The following is a 27,782-nucleotide window of genomic DNA, read 5'->3' as shown; positions in this document are numbered from 1 at the left end:
CGACAACCCATTTGGAAGGCTTATTGGGAGGAAAGAACTGCATATCTTCAGATGCTTTATTAATGTAAGTTCATAAGACCACATATTTAGAGCTATAAAGGATCTCAAGGCCCGGCCCTCATTTTACAGAAAAGGAAACTGAGATGCTGAGAGGTTAAGTGACTTGCCCACCAGGGTCACAAAGCTAATAAGAGTCTGAGTCAGGGTTTGAACTCTGATCTTCTTGTCTCCAAGTCCAGTGACGATCTACTATGCCACATTGTCTACTTTTATGATTTATACTAATGTGGTGGTGCTCATCTGTTTTCCAATTTTCAGTGTCCAACTCTTTATGACTCCATTTGGGAACTTCTTGGAAAAAAATACTGGAATGGTTTGCCACCTTCTTCTCCAGCTCATTTTACAGATGAGGAAACTGAGGCAAACAGGGTGAAGTGACTTGTCCAGGGTCACAAAGCTAGGAAAAGTTATCTGAGGCCAGATCTTAACTGAGAAGATGAGTCTTCGTGACTCAGGCTTGACACTCTGTCCACTGTGCCACCCAGTTGTCCCTATTAATGGCGTACTAGCACACATTAATAAGTAACTTTTATTCAGAGCCCAGAGTGAATATATTCCCTGCCTTCTGAATGTAGGAAAAATTGAGAAAACAGATTAAGCTCGAAAATAGTATATAATTATTAGGAAGGCTTTTAGATGAGTATAAATCCATAATCATTCAGTCCAACTTGAAATATATTTTCAAAACCTGTGGCTTTCAAATGGAAAAAAAACCCTTCTAACTTCCCATTCACTTCTGAGGGTAAAGTGTATTCATAGAATCTAAATGTTTCCAACTCCCCCTGGAAAGCAAGAGAGAGAACTTTTTTTCTTTTTTAGGAAATTCTGCTTACTTCACAGATTTTCCTCCCCTGCAGTTTTCCTTCTTTTGTTTTTTTTTTGTATTACTAAGACACTTGTATAAAAACAGGATTGTTGTTGCTTAGCAATTCATCTGTTCCAGCTGCTTATTCTCTAGCCCCAGTTAAAATCCTCAGTTTCTGACATTCTAATTATTCAAACAAGATTCTTCAGTGCTTATTTCTTCCTCCTTTCCAATTGGACATCAAGACCCCTGACTTCCTTACATATATAATTGTGCCCTCTGTATAATTAATCACAACTTCTCAAATCTTAGGAGTGGGTAGGGGGTGTGTGTTATCTATGTATATAAATAGATGGTGGGAAGATCAGCAGGTTCTTTCAAATAAACAGATGTGTCTAATTTTCAATGCTGTCTTCAGATGTAGCCTTAACTCTTTTCCCATGCCTGCCCCTTTCCCAGAGTTCTATTCCCCAAATTTCCCTTTAAAAGATGCAATAAAAATTTTCCTAGTCACCCATCACCATAAATACTGACATGGCAAATTAGTGTATGTTGATTTATCCACCATAAAGTGTCCATAAAAGTACTTTCTTCCCTCCCCTCCACTACCCGGTACACCCCTGTAACATCATTAATCATAATCTTCATACTTCCCCTTTTCCATGACAGGAAGGCTCCTTAGCTGATACAGGCTAAGCCCCACCCAACCTGACCCATCTCCCCAGACCCAGGGGACTCTAACAACTCCTTACCTGGCAGGCAGTTGCATTCGAAGGTAAAGTCACCAGTCTGCCGGCAAGTCCCTCCATTCACACATGGTGAGGGTGCACATGGCACATAGGGACTGTCACAGTGCTGCCCGGTGAAACCCTGTGGGCACTGGCACTGGTAAGAGCCTGGCAGGTTGAGGCATGTGCCGCCATGCTGGCAGCGCCCAGGTGTGTCACATTCATTCAGGTCAGTGTCACATCTCTGTCCTGTGTAGCCCGCTGGGCAGCTACAGGAGAACTGGTTGGCTATCGTGGTACACGTGCTCCCATTTGCACATGGCTGAGACAAGCAGGCATCTATCCATTGGCAATGCTTTCCTATGGGAAGGATGGTCACACTTAGCAACATGACAAGAATGGGGCTCTTCCAGGCTACCATTCCCCAAATATCAAACACACCTTGTTTGCTTACAAAGGGATGCACCAAATTCCTGATCCAGCAGGTATCAAAAGCACCTTTGGAAAACCAGCCTAAGACTAACAGGGAGCTGACTAAATGCCAGTGTCCCTTCCTCAGCATGAGGACTTTGTGGTGTACATTGTTAAGCCCTTAATAATCTCAATCTCTCAATCTCTCTCTTTCTCTCTCTGTCTCTCTCTCTTTCTCTCTGTCTCTCTCTCTCTTCCCTCCCCCCCAATTCCCCATGGTAACCCTGTAAGATCAGCACTACTCTTATTTTATACATAGGGAAACAGGGATTCAGAGAGATTACAAGGCCTAGATAAGGTCATATGGCTAATCAGTGACCAAAATCCAGTTCCCTTGCTTTTCAGTCCAATGTTCTTTGCACAAAACCATACTGCTCTCAGGACAATAACACATTGGCTAAGCTGTGTGGTAATATGTACACTCTTTAGATACTTCCTTTTATTAGGAAGGAAAGAAGAAGTATTGAGCTCTTCTTAAAAAACAAACGCCTCTAAAAAAACAGCATTATCTAGAAAGGTTTGCCCAAACCCTAATCATGGCTTCATCTACAAGTCTGGCTGAGGGACTTGGATGGTTTTTGGCTCACTTGCCCAAGGTGAGAAGGAAAAGGAAAACCCAGAGTCATGCCAGAAGAAAGGTAATTAAATGATCTAAGCTCCAATACTCCCATCCTGCCTTCCTTATACATATATCTCTTCTTTTCCTATAGGTAAGAACAATAAATTGTCCTTTCATGCCTGAGGTAGGGTGGAAAGGCAAATGAGGGACAGTTGTGCTCCTGGTCTTTGGATGATGAATTCTCTGTATTCTAATTTCTGAAGGGCAAGTCAGGCACATCACATTCCTGCCAGGCCTCTCTACTATTCCTTCAAAATTTCTCCCTCTTAACATGCCAGAGTGGAAGGAGGTATGTGTCTGTGACACAGGTGGAAGAAAATATCCCATAGTCCATCTAATCTACGGGAGGTCTTTAAGAACAGACACCAAGAACCATCAAAGACAAGGGAGAGCCTCCCACTAAGGTTGGAGGAGGCATTGGCCTGAGTCCCAATCCCTACCTGTACGGCCCGGTGGGCAGATGCATTCATAGGTGTCTCGGCTACGCATCTGACAAGTGCCTCCGTGCTGGCAGGGGCGAGAGACAAAGCACAGGTGGGAGGTGGAGTACTGGCAGTCCTCACCCGTGAAGCCGGGTGCACAGCGGCATGTGGCTTTCCCCTGCATGGCCAAAGCCACACAGGTCCCTCCATTCTGGCATTTGGTCCTGTCGCAGGGATCCAGCTGCTGGCAGTACTCCCCCAGGAAGCCCGCAGGACACCTGTGCAAAGGAAAGAGGTATCCATAAAAACAGTGAACTATAAGAAACCATTTTATTCGATGATCCTTGGCTCATGCAACTTTGCACATCAATTTCCCTTAAGTCTCATTCCTGTAACAAAAACCACGGTCCAGGCCTTAGCAAAGAGCACAGAGAAGTTTAAATGAAACAGATGAAAAATTCTATGTGGGTACATTTCAGCACTCCATTCACTCTGCTGCCTGCTCCCAGGGACTCACACAGATCAGAGAAGTGGTCAAGGAGAATTCTCGTTGTCTTGTGGGTTGCATAGCCAGAGGTCTCTTCCAGCTCTGATACACGGGTAGCCTGCATCAGCTGGGGAGAACTAAATCACACCGCCACACTGACTAAATCGTGGATCATCTTAAATACTGAAATAATGTGTTTCATCTCCATTCCTTTCTTTTCATCCCCACAGTTGCTACCTTTGTCTGGTCCTCTGACAACTTATGCCTAGGCTACCATAGTAGCCTTACAGGATTTTCCCCTTGCTTCCAGATTCCTGATCCAATCTATCCTGTAATCTTACTAAAAACTTTTACCATGGCCTTTCCCAGATCAAAAACCTTCAACAGTTCTCCATGGCCTACAGGACATTGAGGGTTCAAGGTATTCCATGATCTCTCTTCCTGACAAGTTGGTCCTTTTACTGTCTCTAAATATAATTCACTCACTTCTGCCTCTGTGACTTCATTTCTGAGCCTTTGTTTCCCCACTGTAAAAACAGGAAGGCTGGACTGCATGATCTTTAAATTCTCTGCCAGCTCTTAATATTTTAGGTGCTTATCACTCCTCACCCGAAGGGCCCCTCCTTCTCTTTGGTTGAATCTATTTTTTTTGGAGGTAACAGGGGTTAAGTGACTTGCCCAGCATCACACAGCTAGTAAATATCTGAAAGTCAAATTTGAACTCAAGTCCTCCTGGTTCCTGGGCCAGTGCTCTATCCACTGTGCCACCTAGTTTCCCCTGGTTGTATTAATTCTATCCCTCTTCAAAACCTAGTTCAATTTTTATCTTTTCTTTTAACAGCTTTTCCTGAGACATTAGCCCTCAGTCACCACCCTCTTCTGAATTTCTACCTATATGGACTAAGGAGCTCTAATAAAGAAGATACATCATGAATCTCCCTATGTCTGGGATAGTTTACATTCAACTATCTATGTGAAATATAAGTACATGGATGCTTTATGGTATGTCCTTCTATGCACATGCACACCTAGTATAATTTGCAAGGGCTACAATTGTTTTTTCTTGGGAAGGAGGGAGCAGATATGTCAGTTAAAGAAAAGATATTTCCCAAAAGGCCATGACAACAAAACATCTTCTGACTGATGAGAGACAGAGGTTTCTGGGAGGAAGAATAGCCATGAAGGGCAAAGAATCCACGAGCATCCAAGAGTCAGAAATGGTTTTTGATTCCTTGCCAACCATGGACAGATTCTCAAGTGAGCAGAAAGGAGAGAAGACATCCTGGTCGAGGTACCAGAAACTAACATCGAATAAAGATGTTTTTACTTTCCCTACCCTTTATGACAACAGCGAGGTGGCTCAGGAGATAGAGTACAAGACCTAGAATCAGGAAGACTTGAGTTCAAATCCAGCCTCAAACACTCACTAGCTATGTGACCCTGAGCAAGTCACTTAACCCTATCTGTTTTTTTTTTTTTTTTTGCTAATGGAAAACTATTCCAGCATCTTTGCAAAGACAACCTCATACTGGCGTCCTATGATCCACAGGGTGATGAAGAGTCGGATGTGACTGAACGACAAGAAGAACACCTCTTATCCCCATTCCAGCTGAAGAGACTGTCCAAGCCTTACCTATTGAGGCTATACATGCTTAGAGGCGTCATTGCCCAAATTATTCTAAGGATAAAGGGGGATAAGTATGTGTGCTCCAGGAATGCGGCCCATGTTCTCTTGATTTACTATTCATTTCAAGGTCTGGATGAATAGTCTATGTTTTGAAAACTATTTATAGGTTTTGGTCTGCTAGCAGACCTCAAAATAAATGACCATGCTAGCCTCCCTAAATAAGACCTAATCCCTACCCTCAAATAATTTACAGTCTAGAAGGGAAGAAGACAAGAATGTAGGAAAAGCACAACTTACTAAGAGAGCCCTGGGAAGGGAGGAGTTACTTCTAACTGGAGGGCATTAGAGACTTTATGGAGGAAGTGGCACATGAATTTGCCCTTGGAGGATCAGAAAGCAGGTAGAGATTAAGAAAAAAATACATTCCAGATGGAGGAAATTATGAGAACAAAGGTACGGAGGTGAAAAAGATACGGCTGTGCTTGGGGTGCAGTGAGCAGCCCAGTATGTTGAGCAGAGAAAACATCAAAGGGAATATTATGAAATAATATTGATAACGTGGGCTGGTGTCAATTTATTCAGTGCTTCATGGGCAACAGAGTTTACATTTAATTTAGTAGGCAACGAGTCACTGAAGGTTTCTGGGGCAGGAGTGACTTCATCAGACACATGTGCGTGCGTGTGCATGTGTGTGTGCATGTGTGGAGAAAATCTGCCTGACAGTGATGTGTAGAGCTAGGAAACTCTGCAAGTAGGGAGATCAGTTAGAAAGCTATTGTCATAGGTTTATCCAAGCAAGAAGTGAGGACTATTCATTCATTCATTCATGCATTCACCTACTGAGAGCTTGAGTGCTTAATAAATAAAAACACTGTGCTCAGAGCCAAAGGAAGAGCCACACGGGAAGGAATAAAAAGGAAAAGTCAAGCGGTAGAGATATTATAAGGATAGACAACAGGATTAAGAAATGACTGAACAAGGGAGGGATGAGGAAGAGACAGGACTCAAAGATGATTCAGGTTTCATGACTGGGAAAATGGTGGTACCGCAAAAAGAACTTGAGAAATTAGGAGTAAGGGCAAATCTAGGGAAATGATAATGCATTCAGTTTTGGTATGTTTGGTTTAAGGAGCCAATAAGTCATAGTGATTTCCAGCAAGGAATCTGGGTCTGGAGTTCAGGAGAAATGTGAAGGCTATTGATACACATCTGGGAACCAATCATCTATCTCAAGTGATATAGTGGGAACAGGAGATATCAACAAGGAAAAGAATGTGAAAAAAGAATACCAAGAATGGACACTAGGAGTAGTCCTATATTTTTGAGGAAAAGACGCCAACAAAGCATGTGGAAAAGATATAGTCAGAGAGATAGGAAGAGAGGTATGAGAATACTGCATCACACAGAGAGATAAGCATGTCACAATTTTGTTGTTGTTCAGTTCTTCATGACCCCATGGACCATAGCACACCAGGCCCTTCTATCCTTCACTATCTTTTGAAGTTTGTCCAACATCATGTTCATTATGTCTATGACACTATCAATCCATCTCACTTTCTGCCATCCCCATTTCCTTTTTCCTCCAGAATCTTTCCACCATCAGAATCTTTTCCAATGAGTTCCGTCTTCTCATATGGCCAACGTATTTACGCTTCAAGCTTCAGTATCTGACCTTCCAGTGAATAGTCTGAATTAATTTCATGTATCAACTGATTGTATCTCCTTTCCATCCAAAGGGACTCCCAAAAGTCTTCTCCGGCACCACAATTCAAAAGCTGGATTGTGCAGCACTCAGCTTTCCTTATAGCCCAACTCTCACAGCCATACTTTACTACTGGAAAAACCATTTTGACTAAATGGACCTTTGTTGGCAAGGTGATGCCTCTGCTTCTTAGCGTGCTGTCTGGATTTTCCATAACTTTCCAAGGTTCACATTTGATCCTTAATATTTGCAGGCTGCTTTTGTGTTTGTTGTCGTTGTGCATGCGGGTATTTTAGGGGGAGGTCTAGGACTTGTAAGGGTGAAAGTTTTGTTGCTCAGTGCCTACTCTTCATGACTCCTTTTGGGTTTCTTTGGCAAAGATAATGGAGTGGTTGGCCATTTCCTTCTCCAGTTCATCTGACATCTGAGGAAAGTGAGGTAAACATGGTTAAGGTGCCTAGGTCACACAGCTAGGAAGTGTCTGAAGCTGGATTTGAACTCATAAAGATGAGTCTTCCTGACTCTAGGCCCAGCACTCTGTATACTGGGCGATCTAGCTGCCCCCAAAGCAGGTAATTGTGTTAAGGGCTTTAGGGAATCTAAGGGAATGAGGAGACAAAAAGGGCCACTGACTATGGTGATTAGGAGGTCATGAGTGACCTTTATAAAAAGTTTCAGGGCAGAGGTTAGGGCAAAAGATAGGTTTCAATGAACTGAGAGGTAAATGGGTTACTAGAAGCAGAAACAGATAGCATAGACTATTGGCTTGGGGGGTGTGAGCTATTATGAGCAAGATCTTATTCCTTGCTCTGGACTCTGGACTGAGAACTGAGTCATCACTCAAATCAATGACTGCTTGATGCTCCCTGAGCTATAGAATGGTTCATTCCTTCACCTTTATCTTCCATGTATGCCTGACTAAATTGCTTCACTCAGCTCCTTTTCTAACCCCAGTCCCCCATCTTTACCTGCTGTAGTTAAATGTCTTTTCTCTCTACCTACTCTTTCTGTGGTCCTCTGAAATCCAATTTTCAACCTCATCACCTCGCAGAAACTAGTGTATGAGACAAGCAATAACGTCCTCCTTAGCAAAGCCAAGTTTTTATCTTGCCTAAGTTCTCCACTATGTGACACCAATCATCCCACCTTCCTTCTAGATGTTCTTTGTACACCTGACTTCAGTGTCATTTCTACCTTTTTCATTACTCTCTTTTGATTATGCATCCCAATTCTTGCATTTCTATTGGCTGCTTCCCATATCTGGCACATGTGTCCTCCTCATCCCTGCCTCCTGGATTCCTTCAAGTCTCAGCTAATGCCCCATCTTCTCTAAGAAGCCTTTTCCAATCCTCCTTAATCTGAGTGTCTTCCTCCTGAGATCACCACCAATTTATCCTGCACATATCTCATTTGTATGTAATTGTTTCCATGTCATCTCCCCCATTAGACTATCTTTTGACTTTCTTTGTGTCCTCAGTGCTTAGTACAGTACCTGGTAGAGAACAGGTACTTGATAAATGCTAGCTGACTTACTGGATCCCGTCTTAATTTTTAAGAAAATTTCATAATGAAAGGAAATGCTAAATTTCTTTCAAATGTGGGTGAAAACAAAGAAGTAGTTTCTTTCCCACTCAAGTCACCAGATGCCCTGAAATCTATCCATGAACCACTTGGGAGTGTCTATGCACCCCAGGTTAAGAATCCCTGATTTAGAAATTATCTACTCTTATCTCTCGCCTTGGGTAAAAATACTTTCTATAGCAATGAAATTCAAAATGCATTTATGAAGCACCCACCACATGCAGATTTTTAGCAAACATTTGATAAATTCTCACATACCATTCTTTGGGAAAAGATGGAAAGTTATGGACTATCCAATTATAAATTTTGATGGATTTTCAAATGCTTGAATGTACAGACTCAGAATATTTCCTAATGGTTGAATGTCAACTTGGCAGTAGTTCTCCAGCAGAGTCCAAAGAGATTTGTACTTGGGTCTATGCATTTTTAACATTTTTTATTAGTGACATGGATAAGGATATAGATAAACTTGCTAATCAGATTGTAGATGACACCACACTGGGTGGGAATAGTCAGAATCTAAAAAAAAGCAAAACAACCCCCCCTCCCCCAAAATCAACTTGGAAGTAGAGGATGTGGGAGGCACGGTTAGTCAGCAATCTGTCCAAAAAAAGATCTGGGGATTTTGGTGAACTGCAAGGTCCATGAGTCAACAATGGGAGAGGGAAGCCAAAAAAGCTAATGCAATCATGGACTGCATCAAAAGAAAATAATTTCAAGGATTCTAGGGGTGGCAATCACCCTGTACTCAGTTCTGTTCTGACAAGGAGAACTGATAAACTATAGGGTACCCAAAAGCCAGCAACCAGGATGGTTAAGGGCATCTTGTCTGTGCTAGATGTTACTGTTGTTTGTCCTTCATTCTCAAACTGGACCATGACATCAGGAAGGTGATGCCATGACTTGGCAAGTGAATTGGATTTAAATGAGGGAGGGCTGTGGAAAGTCACCAGCTTCACTTTCTCTTCTGGAGCCATCTGGGTCATGTCCAAATACAGATCGGGAGTAGAGATGGCCCTAGAAGTACAGGGGCATCATAGCTGGTTTGGGGTCATGTGGAAGAGGGATTACATTTATTCATTTTGGTTCCAGAGGGGGAAAAAAGGAAAAATGAAGGAAGGTTACAAAGAAGCAAATTAATGCTTAATATCATGAAGCTTCCTAAGAATTAGGAAGGGCCAAAATCAAATGAACTGCCTTGGGAATGGGTGGCCAGGAGATCTTCACTGGAGGTCTTAAAGTAAAGCCTGGATGACTATTTATTGAAGTATTATAATGAGACATCCCCTCCCTTTTTTTTTTTTAAGCAATTGGGGTTAAGTAACTTGCTCAAGGTTACATGGCCAGTTATTTCTGGGTGTGGTGCTAAGTATCTGAGCCCAGATTCAATCCCCAAGTCATCCCAACACTGGGGCCGGTGCTCTTACTCGCTGAGCCACCTGGCCACCCCTAAGCAATTGGGGTTAAGTAACTTGCTTAAGGTTACACGGCCAGGTGTTTCTGGGTGGGCGCTAAGTGTTTGAACCCAGATTCGATTCCCCAGGTCATCCCGACACTGGGGCCAGTGCTCTTACTCGCTGTGCTACCTGGCCGCCCCGAGACATCCCTTTTAAGACATGGGTTAGACAAGGATGTGCCTGCTTAGGTCTAGTCTCACTCAAAATTTCTGTAGCTCATAAGGAACTACGGATGGACCTTACAACATACTAAAGAGATGCAAAATGTGGAGGGAAGGAGGGAGGAAGAGGGGAAGAGAGGCAGAGAGAGAGAGAGTGTAGAGTGTAGAGTGTGATAGGGAAGAGGAGGAAACCAGACACAGTGTGCTAGGAATATATAAAGGAAAGGAGAACACTTGGGCTAATTTTATGGAGAAAGTGGCCCTTGAGCTGAGCCAGGAAAAAAATAGAAGGATTTCAAGAGAGAGTGATAAGGAGAGAAGGCATCAAAGACATGGGGAGACAATGCCCTTTGCAAAGGAGCAGAGGAGGGAAATTATTGTGGAATAGCTTGTATTTCAGTTTGACTGGATTATATTACATGAAGAGGAATAAAAATTATGATCATGATAGCTAATATTTATATAGTGCTTACTATGTAGCAGGCACTATTCTAAGCATTTTATAATTATTACATTATTTTATCATCTTAGCAACTTTGGGAGGTAGGTGCTATTATTGTGCCCATTTTACAGATGGGAAAACTGAGGTAAACAGAGGTTAAGTGACTTGCCCAGGATCATGCAGCTAGTAAAGCATCTGAGGTCACATTTAAACTCAGGCCCGATGCTAAGGCTTAAAAAAGTAATTTGAGGGAGATGTTAAGTGCAATGGAGTTAATATCTTATCCTTGAAGCAAGTATAAGCTACTGAAGTTTTGGTTGGTTTGTTTACTTTTGTTTTCTAAAAAGGTCATGTGGTCAAATGTGCATCAGGAAGATTTTTGGTAGCTGTAATGATAACAATAAACAGGTGAATTCTGTGAATTTGTTTACAGAAACACACGCTTCTCATGTTTTTCACATGGGTTTATGATAGTGAAACTAGACCACGACACTGTCTATTGCCAGAAACTATCAAAAGGTTATCTTTATGGAACTCCGATTTATTGACTAATTGATAGATACAGAGGTCCTGATCTCACCAAGCTCACATGGAAGAAAGGGTGGTGCTTAGATAGATAACAGGAAATGATTGAAATGGGGTGGCAGCTCACTGCAGGTTTCAACACCTGAGCACTTCAGAAACACCTAGAAAGCCACGATCTGGTGTCCACAATTACATATGCCATAAGCCAACAGATGACAAATTCATGTACAACAAACAGATCCCCAAATATCCTTGACAACTCAACTAATAAACCATTATCACACTTAAAACTGTTGCCCACCATCACCCAGACATAACACTGATCCATTAAAATTTAATAGTATTTAACAGATGTCACCATACCCAATACTTTTCATCTCTGTTATTGGAGTTGTACTGAAAATGCATTTAGTGATATTACAGAAGATGAACTTATATCCCAATGCTTTCATTCAGCTTCAAAAAGAAGTGATTTAATTCACCTGTGTAAAAGTCAACAGTACAGTAATATAAAAAATAGGACAGTGACATGCCCCAAAATCCTTCCTATCAGACTGCCATCAAACAAAATGAGAGTGAAACGGCACAAGTCACGGTGCTGTAAGTTTTGTGAAGTGCTTTACACAAATGATGCTCCTCACACCAGTGAGGGGGGTCCTAAAGTTATGCCCATTTTTCACATGAGGAGACTGAAGCTGAGAGGGATTAAGTAACTTCTTCAGATGAACAGAGCTAACTTTTGAGGCAAGAGTCACACCCAGGTTTTCCTGCTGTCTAGCCTTCCATTCTACCCATGCCAGTGAAGGATGAAGGATGGTCTAAATGACAAAGAAGGGACATGGGCAATTCGGGTAGGAGAATATTACGATAGAGTTTAAAGTAGGGTGATGGTACTGCATGAGTGGAGAGGAAGGGATGGACACAAGGGATGTTGTGCTGGTAGATGTGATGGGACTCAACTGACTGGATGTGGACAATGTTGGAGGATGATTGAGGTTCCAAGCCTACTGGGAGGATGTTGGTGTTGTCAACAGAAACAAAGACTGGGGTGAACATTCCTGACAGATGGCCATCTAGCTATCAATCAATCAATCTATCAATAAGCATTGAGGAAACAAAAAAGGGCAAAAACCATCCTTGCCTTCAAGAAATACACATTCTAGTGAGAGAGACTATGTAAATAGTTCCCTATACAACACATAGAGTTTATTTATTTTATTATTATTATTTTTTTAAAGCAATCGGGGTTAAGTAACTTGCTCAAGGTTACACGGCCAGTTATTTCTGGGTGTGGTGCTAAGTGTCTGAGCCCGGGATTCGATCTCCAGGTCATCCTGACACTGGAGCCGGTGCTCTTACTTGCTGTGCTACCTGGCCGCCCCTAAGCAATTGGGGTTAAGTAACTTGCTCAAGGTTACACGGCCAGGTGTTTCTGGGTGGGTGCTAAGTGTCTGAGCCCAGATTCGATCCCTAGGTCATCCCGACACTGGAGCCGGTGCTCTTACTCGCTGTGCTACCTGGCCGCCCCAACACATAGAGTTTAGATGGGCCTTTGAGGGAAATGATGGGGAAAAGGGAAAGGCCTGAATAAGCCAGTGTTTGAGCTGAGCCGTGAAGGAGGGAGGGGATTCTAAGAGATGAAGGCCAGAGGTCAGTGCGTTCCAGGGATGAGGGATTGACGGTGCAAGGGGCTGAGACAGAGAGGCGGCCTGTCGTGTGCAAGGAAGGGTAAACAGGCCAATGCGTCTACTTCTCCTGACAGTTCTTCAGCTTACAAGACAACCATTTCCCACTCTTGTGCACGTCTAATTATTCAGAAGCTCTTTCTGATACTGAGCTGAGAATTTTCTCCCTACAGCTTACATGTCTTGGTCCTCCTTTGGCCCTCTGGAGCATTATAGAACAATTCCACTCCCAATGCTACACAATAGCCCTTCAAACATCTGAAAAGAGTTGGCATCTCTCTCCTTAATCTTTTCTTCCCCCGTTGATTTTCTTCAGTATTCCTCATTTGATAGATTTCCAGAATATTCATCATCCTAGGTCCCCGCTTCTGGTAGACCAGTAATCCCATTCTCATTTGGGGATAATGTTCTTAAAATGTGGCTCCAAATGCACTTTGATCGATGTAGAATACTTCTATTACTTAAGTTTAAGACTGCTTTAGCTTTTTGTTTCAAATATCAGTAACAGTAGTGTTAAGAAATAAATTTACATTGATTCTGTGGTCAATTAAAACCTCAGATTTTTTTCCTATGAGGCATTAAGCCATGTTTCTCCATCCTGTGCTTGTGCAATAGATTTTTTAGAAATTACAAGATATAGCATGGCAGCATTGTGTAACAGAAAGAAAATCAGCCATGGAGTCAGGAAGACCCAGAAGTCTTGCCTCTGACACACATTTGATATACCACTCTCTAAGCATCCCAGACAACTCTCATAAGACTGAGTCACTGAACAGTGGCCAATCTACGTTGGTCGTGGACCTCTGCTCATTGGAAGAACCCCACACTAATGAAGCAGATGTCTGGCCAGACAAAATTACAGAATGTGATTCATTCTTTCATTCTAACACTTAACTAAGCACTAACTATGCTAAGTTATAGGGGAAGCAGGACAGAGGCCCTAATCTCAAAGAGTTTCCATATAGGAATGGTGACCAGATACACAGATAACTTTTGTTATTGTTCAGTAATTTCAGTCGTGTCAGACTCTTCATGATTCCATTTGGGGTTTTCTTGGCAAAGATACTGGAGTGCTTTGCCATCTCCTTCTCCAGTTCACTTTTACAGATGAGGAAACTGAAGCAAACAGGGTTAAGTGACTTACTCAGGGTCACAGTTAGTAAGTGTCTGAGGCTGGATTTGAACTCTACCCACTTTACCACCTAGCTACCCTACACAGATAAACAGGCACAGATAAAATGAGAAAGGCATAGGAGTACAAAGTAATAGGTGCTGAGATAAAGAAAGGCTGAGCAGAGCCTTGAAGGTTGACGACAGGTGGAAATGGCAGGGAGGGCATTCTGGGCACAGAAAATAATGTGACCCAGAGAGCACAGGATGTTTTCAGGGAACAGTGGGAAGTCCATCTTGGCTGGAACAGAGGAATACATGGTGGGAAGGTGAGATGGGAGGAAGGAGTAAAACGTGATAAGGAAGATCGCACAGGATGGCTGGAAGAGAGAGAAGTAAAGGTTGGTGCCTGATTCTTGGGGGTCTTAAAGGCCAAGTTGAGGAGTCTGAGCTTTACTGAGAAGGCAGTAGGGAGGCACGGAAGGGTTCTGATCAGTGAAATTATTGGACCTTTTTATCAAGAAGATTACTCTCACAGCAGTGTGTAGGCTGGTTTGATGGAAGTAGGGAGAGAGAGAGACATACAAAACAACCAAGCAAAGGGGGAAGGAAGGCCTGAATTAAAATGGAAACAGGAAATGGAAAGGAGAGTAGAGGTATGTGGGATATTGTCGAGGAAGACTTAAAAGGGTCTGGCAATCCATCAAACAACCAAGGAAGAACAGTGATGCTACTGACAAAGGGAGAGATGTCAGGGGGGAGTAAGTTTAAAGGGAAAAAAATTATTTCCATCCTAAACATGCTGATCTTGAGGTGGCAGCTGGACCTTCAAGAAGAAACATCTAGCAGGCTATTGGAAATGTGGACTTTAAAGGAGAGATCAGGCCTAGAAAGAGAACTGGGAACTTCTCACATGGAGGTGATAGCTAAAAGTGGAGAAGTAAGAGTTCACACTGAGGTAAGAGGTATTAAACTTTACTTCACTAGCTTTGGCACAGGGTTCTAGACAATCTAGATGAATTTTGCCTTATAAAATTAAAAAATACAAACGTAGAGCTAGAAGGTACCATTTGGTCCAACTCCTTTATTGTACAGACAGGAGAACTCAAGCTCAACAAGGTTAAGGGATTCATGCAAGGTCTGTCACATTATTCCTCCAACTTCTTGTGACACATTAATTTGATAAGTGTGCCCTCTACATCTTCATCCAAATTGTTGACAAAAATTAACATCAAGGACAGAACCCTATGGAATACCACTAGATACCTCCCTATAGGATTATCTTGATCCATCAACCAACATTCTCTTGTTATGGTTGTCCAGCTATGAATATAGCTAATTCTACTGTCTTCCAGTCCACATTTTTCTATCTTATTCAGAAAAAAGATCATGAAAGACTTTGCTCAATGCCTTTCTTAAATTTGGATGCACTATGTCTACAGTGTTGTCTTGATTCTATAAACAATTTCATTTGCTTATTTTATTTACTATTTGTTGATGCCTTTTGATTTTTACACAAGTCATTTTTTAATACTTCTCCTCTCCACATTGAACCTTCCCTTGTAACAAAGAAAAACAACTAATTAAGCAAAACTGATAAAATTTTAGTTTGGTAGCACATGCAGCCTTTTGCTCTTGGAGTCTACCAAAACCCCTACCAAAACAAGGAGAATATGTTTCATAGTTGTTCACCAAGAAACATGACAATCTCAGTTCAGCTACATTTGTTGTTTTCACCTAAGTCATAGAGGTCACAGTGCTTATTTCTTTCCCTGCTTCCCCTAACTTCACTCATGAGTTCCCCTAAATTTTCCCACATTTCTCTGAATTCTTCCTATTCCTCATATCTTGAGGTATGATATGATTTAATTCTATTCACATACCTCAATGTGTTCACTCAAACAATGGGCATCTGGTTTGTCTCTCTCACAAAGAGTGGTGCCATGAATAATAATCTATGTTGTGCTTTCCTTAAGGCTTACATACAGCTTCAAGGGATAGGACTCAGTCTTCTGACTCCCAAAACTCACTGCACTTTTGACTTTGTCGTTAACTCTCTCCCCCAAGTTATGTCTTCTATGGAGAATTCCCACATTAAACTCCATTAGCTGTTGATTTTTCCATTTCTATACATAATATAGCATGAATGTTATTTTTGCTTGTCTGCATACTTTTCATTTTGATGTTCTTGTGCCTTTTTCACACGTCCATCTTGACTCTCCAATTGGCAGTAAAATTCCTTGAGTTCTTAATGCATATTAGTACCTACACCTTAATTATATAATCTGTATCAACTGATTCCAAAACTGATGTCACTTTCACATGGTGGAAGAAGTAAATTCCATGGCCTGCCTTCTAAGCACCCTTCCAAGCTCCACTCGCTGATTTGTTAGGGCTGCATGGGACCTTAGAGGTTATCCAGTTCAATCTCCCCATTTTATAGAGGAGAAAACTGAGGCCCAGAAAGCCTAATGATTTGCTTCAGGTTAAGCAGCAAAGCCAGGATTTAAATCCGGGTCCTTTGCTTTCAAATCCAGCACGGTTTCCACTTCATGCCTCATATGGTCTTGGCTTGGTAAAACAAATCAGTTCCAAGAAGTCGGTCTGACCCTGAGGGCATGGCTTGCCTACCAGTAGCTCCCGCTGATAGACTAAATTACAGATATGAAATCAAGGAGAATCTTGAGGTAAGTACACTGAAAGCTGGAAAATGGGGGGGGCTCTGTTTCCTGGGGGTACCAAAGGCCCTGCTGCCTGAAAATAAAAGGGTAGAAGCTCGGTTTGTTTTTCCCTCAAGTAGTTACAGTGCAGTCACGCTCTGAAGCATGGGGCCAGACTATACGGCACCTCAACTTTCCTTCCCAGCTCTGCCATTTTATTGAGAACATTTCTAGCCCTCCTTTAGAGAGCTGCCCAGTCTTTAATACAAAAACAGCATGTGGGAAAGGTGCATATGAAAAAGTCTCTAAAGAAAACCTGAGTAAATCTAACAGCTGCCTGCCATTCTCAATCTTGTATAGCTTCAGCTCCCTCCTGGAGTGCATTCACCATTGATTTCAGTTACTCCCTCCAAGACTCCTTTCTAGTCCACTCCAATCTCGCCTCTGACTCTGGAACTTTGAAAGAAAATAAATCACAGGCAGGGCTATGAAAGTAGGGGAATACATTTTTTTTTTTTTTTTTAAGTAAGACAGTACTTTTTTCGTGAAGTAATTCCAGGAACTAATCTGAATACTTATCAGGCCCAACTACATTCGGTTCCTTTTCTTGGAGGGGGGGGAGAGAAACAACCAAAAACCTTATGTTCCTATCAGGAGGGTGTCCAATCCTTTAACCTTATCGTCCAAAACACACGCCCGCACACACACAAACACACACACACACACACACACACAACTAGGAGGTCCTCCTAATAAAAGGTTTGCATATCTTCCCTTTGAAAGAATACTCACACAGTTCCCCCTAATGAAACTGATGAGAACCAGACCTCCATTCTATTACACCCCCAGTAGCCTGGATTAGTTCACATGTAGACACTTTACAGATTTCAGCAATGCTGGGATTTGAATATCAATTCCAATGGCTATAGGTCAGGATCAGTTTCCCTAGTAATGAAGGGCAGAAAGATTTGTTCTTTCAAGTTTCCTCTGTGAATAGCCACTCGTCTAGTGAAAAACTCGGCACTGTGGCTGCTTGTGGAAGCTCCAAGATGACTGAAGTCTGAACAGGAAATAAGCCCCCTTTCCAAATAAAAGCCAGTGTTCTTTCTCGCCTGGTTTTTTTCCATCCAGGGCTCTGTATCAGCAGGGTGAACACAAATCGAGTCGTAGGGCTTTGTGGAGTCTCAGCTTTCTTTTAGCTGAGGTCTGATCATTAAAAAACAAAACAAAACAGAACCTCATTGCATACACAAAAGGGGGGAGAGGGGAGAGAGGGAGGGAGAAAAAGAGAGAGGGAGGAAGGGAGAGAGAGAGAGAGAGAGAGAGAGAGAGAGAAGGAGAGAGAGAGAAGTACTTTACCAAACAGCTATTTCAAAATCATGATTTTTAAAATGCTATAGAGAAGCTGGAACGGAGGGGAAAAAAATGTCTCATGTGGGCTGCGTCGGCCCTGCAGCTGCTCCTCATTAAAGCTTCTCCTTTACTCCCTCTGGGCTAGTTTCCAGCAGAAAATTCTTTAGTCAGAACTCTGCTTTCAACCCACTTTCTTCTTCCCCTGGGCCCTGCCTCACCACCCAATCTGCAGTGGCAGCCTGCCCTGGTGTGAGCTTAGGGGGAGAAGGCTGTCATTGAGGTATGGAGGGAGGGGAGCAGATAAACCCCAACGTCCTCCCCAAAAAACCCCAACTTAGCACTGGCCAAGAGCAAAAATTGATATGTGTATATATTGTTTAAATGGACTCCAAAGTCAGCCTGCTCGTCTCTTTCCCCTAGAAACTCATACCTGGCATTGGGCTATGTAGAGAATGGCACCAGACTTCGAAGGAGATCCTGGTCCTCTCCTCCCTGCCATGCCTCACTAAGTCAGTCAATCAATTAGGAGGAAAATCAATGTTGTTGCAAGCCCACTCCCATCTTTACCCAGTCATGAATCCTACCAAACACGTAACCACCTAGAGATCCATTCCCAAACTGCAGATGTCTTTGCTGCTCAACACAACAGAACATCAACTCTCTTGGCTTTGCATTCAAGGGGCCCTCCACAATCTGGCACAACCTACTTTTCCAATCTCATCTGCTTTGAAAAGTGCTTTGCAAAAACTTTGAAGTGTTATGTCAAGGTCAGCTTTTATTATTATTACTCTCCAACATTAAATTTCTTCTCTCTCTCCCTCTCCCCCCCCCCATTCATCATCATTCCATCTTAACTGTTATGCTAAAAAACAAGCTTTGAAATAAAATCCTATCAAATTTATCAAGTCTAAAGCCTGGTAAGGAAGGAAAGAAAAAAAGGAAGAAGTTCATATTTACTTCTTCTTGCCAAGAGAAAGAGGAGTGGAGAAAAAAAGGAAATACCTCAGTATGTCAGCAAGGGGAAAAAAAAGTGAAGCAAAATGAAACAAAGATTTGAGAGGAACCCAGAAATGAGAACTTAAAGGCTTCGGTCCCATCCAGCATAGGCATCCATCCCCCGAGGCCCAGGACCAGGCTATTCGGGGTAAGAAACTTTTTGGTGCATTGCTCTGCTGAAAACAACAGTCAAAAGACACAAACACACACTCCGAAAAATAGTCTTCTGACAACCAATAAACAAAGACAATTATACACTCCAGGCCAGCCATTTTTCTGCTATGTAAATTCAGCTTCCTGAATCATGTTTCTGCTTTTTTTTGCTGTTGCTATAGAAGTATTTCACAAAATGGTAATCTTGGTTCCCACATTAGCCTGAATGATTCCAAATTAAAATTTTCCCACAGGAAAATAAGTTCGGAGGGAATTGTGAGGCTGGGAATTATTCTCTAAAGTTCCACTTTACTTAGCTTGCATGTGTTTGGAGATCCCCCCCCCCTTTTCCGAATCAAGTATTAAACTTAAACCAAATGCAATAAACTTAAATTAGGAATTAGCTGAAGTGCTATTTTAAGCAGTTTTTAACATGATGAGTGAGTTCGCAGCATCCCTCATCTGAAGCTATTAAATCAGTAACCATTTCAATGGGAAAAACATGCTTTATTTACACAGGCCCTGGAAAAAAAAACCAAAAAAAAAAAAACAAACCCCCAAACAAACCCTTTGTCATTTAGGTCACAGTCCATTCTGGGTTATCAGAGCTCAAAAGGTGAACTGAGCCCCAACATGGTCAGTCACCCTTCTGAAGGAATATACAAATAGACCCACTGGACTGTTCTCGTTACTGCTGATTTGGTCTTCTCATCTTGCCTACCATATTTCGGGGTAATGCACATTTCAAAAAACATCTGTCTACTTGTGATTCAAAGGGTGATTCTTTGGATGTGTGAGCTGCCTCAGATATGATAACAGTTGAAGGGTAAAACTAGAGGCATTTTGTTATTTACTTAAAGAGGTTATCTTTGCTTCAGAGATAAAGAGGGAAGCAACCCTAACTTCCTCACGTACCCCCGAAAGTCATTATCTAAAAGCATGTAAGTCATTATTTTGCTCCATATAAGAAAAAAGTTAAGTAGCAAAAAGATAAATTTCCCCATCACAACATCTTCAGGTTATTAAAAGAACAAAGAATACATCAAGGTCTTGCCTCTCTCTTACGATCCATCCTCTCTTCTCCTTTGTCCCCTAAATTCAATCCCTACCTGCTACTGAAATACTGGCAAAATGACCTTTGGAATTTAGGTTACTAAGTGGTACTGAGTGACATGCCAAAGCTCTGATCTTCCAGCTTCTTCCCAAGACCACAGAAGCCAAATCTGACAAACTTCAGGAAGCATCTATTCTCCAGAGAAGTAACTGTCCAACAACCTAAGCTGGACTGATGTAAATCCTCATCTGTCCTGGGGTCCCATAACCTCTGGAAACCATCTTCTTCTTTCTTTGTTTCTGAAAAGGCCTTTCCAGTTCCAAACTAAATGTTACCCAGAGCACACCAAGCTAAACTTAATAGTGCAGATGGGCAGGGGAAAATGCCTTTCTTTAATCCCCATTTAACTTATAGAGTGAACTTCGTGCCCTCTACAAACTCAAGAATGGTAGAAGAGAAACACATTCTTTGTGGAGTCTGAAGGCCGGGGCTGGGGACTCACTCTCAAAGAAGCAAAGTAAAGGTGATGTGCAGAAGATTCCTCTTCAAAGAAGCTGGATCAAGTAGGTAAAACCAAGTAATATCCATATAGGCAACACAAAGACATCTTTAGAGGGACAGCCAAAAAGATGTTGGGGCATCTGAACCTACGGAAAACTTTCCCCTCCACAGTAAGGACAACATCATCTTCCATACCCCCCCCCCGACACACACACACCTTCATACTGTAAGAATTCTTGCTCTAAACAGATTAAGTAGATTAAAGTTGACTAGACTTCCCAGGTAGAGAATAATTCACCATCAGTAATCCATGTATAACAAATCCAGCCTGAGAGTTACAATGACATAAGAACAGAATGCCATCAATAAGGACTTTGACCAGCTGCTGTGACACAGACAAGATCAAACAAAATGAAACACAGAACAAACTCCCTGCTAGCCTGTGAATCACAAAAGTCATGTTTTATGTGGGAAAAGTATACTTAGGACCTACTCTGATGGTTATACGTCAATGGTTCTGGATATTCACTCCAGGGATAAACATTGATTACCACTCATCCATTCAGTCTTCTTTAGCTTCTCTTAATTTTCTCTCCAAATGAGTTCATTTCCTCTCACAGCTTTGACTATCCCCTCCTTCTTACTGACTCCCCAAATTTATACTGCCATCCCTAAGTTTTCAACTGACTTCAGGGCACTTCCTATTCAAACCCTTGTTTATCCTTCATATCTGATAGGTCACAACATTCCATCCATCCTTCCTGTAGTACAATATCTCAAGATGTATGCCTCTATTCTCACTTCCATTTACATACACCAGGCCATTCCTCGCACTCTCATGGCTGGATCATTCCAACAGCCTCACAATTTGGCTTCCCTAACTGAAGTCTTCCTCTTCAATCCATCCTGTAGATCAGGGCCAGAATAATCTTAATACACCAATCTCAATGTTACCCTTTGGTTCAGGAGCCAGCAACAATTGCCCATAGATAAGAAATGTGCCCATCTGTAACAAATGAAGTGCTAAATCCTCCTTATCTTGGTATTCAAGGTTCTCCATTATCTAGCCCCATCTTAGCTATTCCACACTATTTCCAAACATAATTTATGATAACCTGACATTGTTATATGGCCCCTTAAAGTTTACAAACTATTTTATACACATTAGCTGATTTGATCCTCCCAAAAGTCTTGTCAAAGTAGGGATGATAAGTATTCTTACTAGTATTTCCCAGATAAGGGACTGAAGCTCAGTAACACTCTGATTTGTTCATGATCACTCACAAAGCCAGTGTCTGAGGCCAACCTCATCCACATGGACACTCTCTACCTACTCATTGTCCTGAAGAGCTTGTCCTCTGCTCTACTTAAGCCAGGGTCCATCACTGCTTCCATCCACAAACATGCTTATTTTGCCATAATTTCTGTGCCATTACTAGGGCTGTTTCCTCAACTGGGAATGTTGTTCCCTCTCTTTTCTACCTGAGTCTTACCGATTCTTTTAGGTCACCCGACTGAAATCTAACCCTCAGTAACTCCAGATAAGGTGCTGATCTCACCTCACTATCCAAATCACTTAGTTTGGAATTTGATTATATTCAATTTAGACTTCACTGTCTACTGTTCTACTGGATTCTTCTTTTCATACATGTATGTGCTATCTTCTTAATGAGTTAACAAGCTTCTTAGAAGAATGGGTGACATTTTCTGTGTCAATATCTCCCACAGCATCTATTGTGCTAGTAAGAATAAATTAAATGGCAGACATAATTTTTTCAAAAAAAGCTGAAAGTGTTATATAATACACAGTAGAATTACTGGCATTATTATAATTACCACAATCTAATGATATTCCATAGTGAGTCATTAGAATACTGGTACAGGCATACTTCAGAGATACTGTGGGCTCAGTTCCAGACCACCACAATAAAGCAAGTCACACGAATTTTTTGGTTTCCCAGTGCATATAAAAGTTATGTTTATACTATACTGTAGTTTATTATGTATTATGTCTAAAAAATTGTACATACTTTACTTAAAAAGACTTTATTGCTAAAAAATGCTAACCATCATCTGAGCCTTCAGTGAGTCATAATCATTTTGCTGGCAGAGGGCCTTGCCTCAGTGTTGATTCTGCTGATTGATCAGGGTAGTAGCTGCTGAAGGTTGGAGTGGCTGGCTGTAGCAATTTCTTAAAATAAGACAATGATGATTGCAGCATCGATCAATTCTTCCTTTCACTTAGGCACTTGAAGGCTTATTCTTCGGCCCAATTCCAATACTGTTGTATCTCAGGGAATAGGAAAGCTCGAGGAGAGTGAGAAAGATGGGGGAATGGTCAGTCGGTCAAGCAGTCAGAACACCCACAACAATGATCAATTAAGTTCGCCATCTTATAGAGGCATAGTCCATGGCTCCCCAAAATAATTATAATAGTAACATCAAAGATTCCCAATCACATCACCAAAACAGATATAATGATGAATAAGTCTGAAATATTGCAAAAAAAATACTAAAATGTGACATAGAGATATGATGTGAGCGCAGGCTGTTGGAAAAATGGCATTGATAGACTTATTCATCACAGGGTTGCCACAAACCTTCAATTTGTAAAAAGAAAAACAATGCACTACCTAAGAAATACAATAAAGCAGAGTACAAAAAAACCCAACCAAGGTATGCCTGTATTAAAAAGATGGTGTTTTGTTTCAGGCAGAAATCTGGGTGGTTGAAAACACCATGAAATTTCCCAAATCCAATACATTCTATTTTCTTCCTCCCATTCAATTCTAGGTCCAGCTCACATGTCCATCTGCAGTGCCTATCCAAGATATCTGAATTGAATGACCATTTCAACAAACTGGCCATCCAAGTGAATGCCACAACCTAACCAAGAGTGGGGAACCTGTGTCCTCGAAGTGGGGAACCTGCGGCCTCGAGGACACAGGTTCCCCACCCCTGGTAATCATTCTTCATCCTGTATGGAACCAAAGGAATGGAGATTGTTTTATTCTTTTTTTTGTATTTGTACCTCAGTTGCCTGGCACACAGAAGACAATTAATACTTGCTGACTGATTCTCTTCTAAGTGACTGTGAATCTCATTTAGGAGCCTCTGCAATATTCTAAGGCTTGGTGCAAACTGTATAAATTCAGAAACATGAACACCCATGTAGGAGGGAATCTATTAGAGTTCTATGCTGCACATCTTCTATGATCAAGACTAACACACATGCCTCACCTGAAATTAATAAATAATTAGAGGTTCACATAATTTTCTGCATCTACAAAAATATCTTTCATGACCAAAGACTGAAAATTGAGGGCTACCCCAATGGCAATGGAGAGACACGGTGGGAATAAGCAGGATGCAATCACCGATAATGAAATGCATACAAATAACGGTTGCAAAAGACATCAGAAAGATATATGACCAGAAAAGGTGGATAGTTCTGTAGCATGGACAAGATAAGAAATGGAGAGTGGATGCGATTGACTAGAACCCACATCATGTTAAGAACCCTAACACAGGGCACTCAGCACAGCAGATACAGCCGATCACTATAAAAGACCTCTGGGAAAACAGATGCAAATGTGGCACAGGCTGAGAAGGCATGAAGAAGTTGCGATCTTTATTGCTTCAGTGAATGTCAACTTCTATGAAATCACAGATCCATGCAAGTGTCACTATCACAGTAGGCTCCAAATATACTTTCCCCACATAAAACACAACTTTTGTGATCTGCAAGTTAACAAGGAAGCAAATCATTTGCTTCCAGGAAATAATTTCTATCTTGGGTGATAGCATATTAGTTCAATACCAAATAAGTAACTTTATTGTCCAATAGGCAAAACTGCTATTCAGGAGGTGTGACAGAAACTTGCCACTGACTGAGAATTAGGCCCTATTTTGGTTCTTACTTTGGTAAAAATCTATTTCCTTCATTTCCTTGCCATGGATGAAAATCCTGGCCACGGACAACTCTTCCAGAGTATAAACAACTTTCTAAAAAGAAGCTGGGTACTTCAGGAGGGTGAATTATTGCTATGTGGCAGGTACTGTGCTAAGCACTGGGGGGATACAAAGGAAGGTAAAAACAGGGTTCCTGTGTATAATATTTATGCAGAGGGAGAGGGAGGAGAGAGAGGGGAGAGGAGAGACAGGAGAGGAGAGAAGAGGAGAGGAGAAGGAGAGGAGAGGAGAAGGAGAGGAGGGGAGGAAGAGAGGAGGAGGGGGAGAGGGGGGAGGGGAGGAGAGGAAAGGGGAGGAGAGGAGAGAATGATGATGGACCAGCAAATAATACTGAGGAGAGGTCAGACAGGAATGGGAAAAACTAGGAAAGAATACAGTCATGAAAATCTAGAGAGGAGAAAGGATTTAGGAAGAGCAGGTGATTGATACTGTCAGATTCTTCAGAGATGGCAAGAAGAAGGATTGAGAAAACACCATTAGATTTGGCAATTAAGCAATCACTGATAACTTCAGAGAGGGCAATCAGTAAAGGATCTGATAGTGAACTGGTAGTGAAGAAGAGGAAGGAGAAGCAGCTGGTATTGACTGCTTTCTCAAGGAGTTTAGCCAAGAAGGAGAGGACAGATATAGGACAAGAGCAAAGATGGTAGAAGAAAGCTAACCTATAATGTTAAGTGAGATAATATTGGAGGAGGCAATTATTTTAATAGGACCAATGTTATAAGTGAGTAACTGGCCAAAAGTGATATGACAACAGGATTTTGTAACTTTATGAAGACGTTTGGTTATGATGTGTTATCAATGTCACTAGAAATGGAAGTAACTGGTTGGTGAAATGTTACACAAGGTAATTAGATAACTATATTCCCACAGAGGACTAGCATTTTAAAAAATATTATCATTTCCTAAGTGTCTTCTTTCTGAAGAGATGCTGCTAGTATAAACACAACTCAGCTCACAATGCTGCCATGGGGAAAGGAGTTTGCAAACTGTACAGAAGTATACAAAAGTGAGTTATCACAACTAAGCAGATTTACTCAATGATGATCATGAAACCCAATTAACTCTAAGGCTTTATGAACCAAAATCCAGTTATTCCCTTGTTCACCATAAAAACACACTGACTATTGTCTTGTATATAACATCATTACTAATCTGACCTAACTTTTTTGAACTGTATATTCATGCACATCAGAAGAACATTTTTAGATCCTAAGCAGGAACCATGGATTTCTTTAAAAAATCCCTCTACCGTGTTTCCCCGATAATAAGACACTGTCTTATTAAATTTTTTGGACAGAAAAACACCAGAGGGCTTATTTTCAGGGGAGGGCTTATTTTAATGAACATTGACAGCAATTTTAATAAACAGGTAAATGTGAACAAAAAAATGTACCTTTATTCAATAAGCAAATCACTGGGGAAGAACAGGATGATGCGCTCACTGCTGCAGCTCTGATTGGATGCAGCTCGGAGCGCAGCATGCGTTTCACGGGGCGGGGGGGACGGTGCTAATGTAGCGCGTAGCGCAGGGGATCACCTTCACTACAGTAGCAATCTCAATAGGGCTTATTTTCGGGGGAGGGCTTATTTTAGAGGAATCTTACACAGTAAGGGGAGGGCTTATTTTCGGGATAGGTCTTATTATCGGGGAAACACGGTATAAAGCAGCATATCTAAGGATTTGTTTCTAGTCAGTGCTATTGGTGATAATGGCATCTTTCCAACACTACTAAATTCCTTAAGGGCAGGGACCATGCCTTATACTTCACTTGTTTTCTCTACAGTTCCTGCTCCTAAGCACCATGCTACAATAACCCTCAAAACTGTTATACTGAATTGTAATCCACAGCCCTTCCCAATCATCTCTTAGGGTGCCAACCTCAGGGCACTCATAAGACATAGGAATGTGGGGGCTAGGATGGCTCAAGGAGGCAAGAAGAAAAATTGACAGAAGAAAAAAAAGATGAAGATACTTGTAGCAGAAAAAACATAAAGAGGGATCCATCAACTAAATGACCAAGGAAAGGCCATAGCTACCCTCTTTCCCAATGCCACCACCTAACATGTGGAGTCTTTCTGTTTCTGTGGAATACAAAGACAGGAAACCAGATGCCCTTCCAAACTAGTAAGGGTAAATTTTCATGACCTATGTCACATGGCTACATTAAGAACTTGGCAGAAGAGTATCTTAAGATTGCAGCATAGAACTAGAATGCTCATATCTAAATTCATAGGGGAGGAGGAGGGCCCTCTCCTAGCTGAGTAATTAAAATCAATGAATCACATAATGCCATTTTTCACTATTTCCCAAATCCTTTCAACACAACAATTATATCTATGTGTTTCATCCACGTCACCAACTCACAAAATTATCATTTTTAATATTTATTTTTACAGTATTTAGGGGAATGAGGCTAGGGATTAATAAAGACAGGGAACAGCTTCCCCTACTTAGAGAGCTTGTTTGTCTGGGGTCCAATTATAATCTCTGATAGTCAGTGTCTGCCTTTGGTTAGAAGGAAATGAGTCAGCTCTCATTAGTAATCAAGTTCTGTCCTCTTTTTCTTCTTAAAGGGTGACCAAAAATTTCAAGTCCACTGAATTTTAACAGTAGGAGGCAGAGTTAGACACCACAAGTATTACATACAAACAGCACTAAGAAAAATCAGAAGCAAAGATGTCGCTAAGGTACTTTTCTTGGGATGAAGAGGATTTTGGGAAAGGGCAGTTTGCCCAGTAAAAAATACATGACTAGACTACATAACTAAGATGGGAAAAAAGGCATTTCAACACTCAGAGGGAAAATTGGGCAGCAAGCAGTATGGAAGAAAATGTATTTAGAACACCTCACACCTTAAATAAAACAAAATAAGCTATAAATAGATATATGAGCTAGATATAAAATTTAAAAAACATGGAAAAAATTACCTATCAGATTTGTAGATAAAAGTCCATGGCCAAGCAAGATATAGAGAGAATTTCTGAATATAAAATGAATAATTTTGATTACATAAAATGAAAAAGGTTTTGCACAAAGTATAATAAAGCTAAAAGGGAAGGGGAAGCAATTAACTGAGGGGAAAAGAATCTTTACAGAAAGCTTCTCTGACAATGATCTCATTTCCAAAAGACACAGGTATCCCAAAAGTCTCAGTGCTGTTTTGAGTATTAAAACTTTAATAGCTTATAAATAGCAATTTTTAAAAAA

The 27,782-nt window shown here is 41.4% G+C and overlaps 1 protein-coding gene and 1 long non-coding RNA gene across 2 annotated transcripts in view; one reads left to right on the top strand and one right to left on the bottom strand.

Moving 5' to 3' along the window:
- The window catches only part of NOTCH2 (notch receptor 2), a 182,157-nt gene that overhangs the window by 87,258 nt on the left and 67,117 nt on the right, over positions 1 to 27,782 (bottom strand). The window contains exons 3-4 of the mRNA XM_069090209.1: positions 3,124 to 3,383; positions 1,618 to 1,953 (exon numbers count right to left, since the gene is read on the bottom strand). Coding sequence (XP_068946310.1) covers positions 1,618 to 1,953; positions 3,124 to 3,383 — 596 coding nt within the window. The remainder of the gene's footprint in view (positions 1 to 1,617; positions 1,954 to 3,123; positions 3,384 to 27,782) is intronic.
- On the top strand, positions 15,407 to 23,686 carry LOC138162784 (uncharacterized). The gene is made up of 3 exons (XR_011168709.1): positions 15,407 to 16,569; positions 20,513 to 20,661; positions 23,393 to 23,686. It is a non-coding gene; the product is annotated as an uncharacterized lncRNA (long non-coding RNA).

Source organism: Petaurus breviceps, unplaced genomic scaffold (genome assembly GCF_028583685.1).
Source record: "Petaurus breviceps papuanus isolate PSGF00001 unplaced genomic scaffold, PetGlider_PUasm1.0 186, whole genome shotgun sequence".
NCBI lineage: Eukaryota > Metazoa > Chordata > Mammalia > Diprotodontia > Petauridae > Petaurus > Petaurus breviceps.
This window is presented reverse-complemented; position numbering and strand designations above follow the sequence as displayed.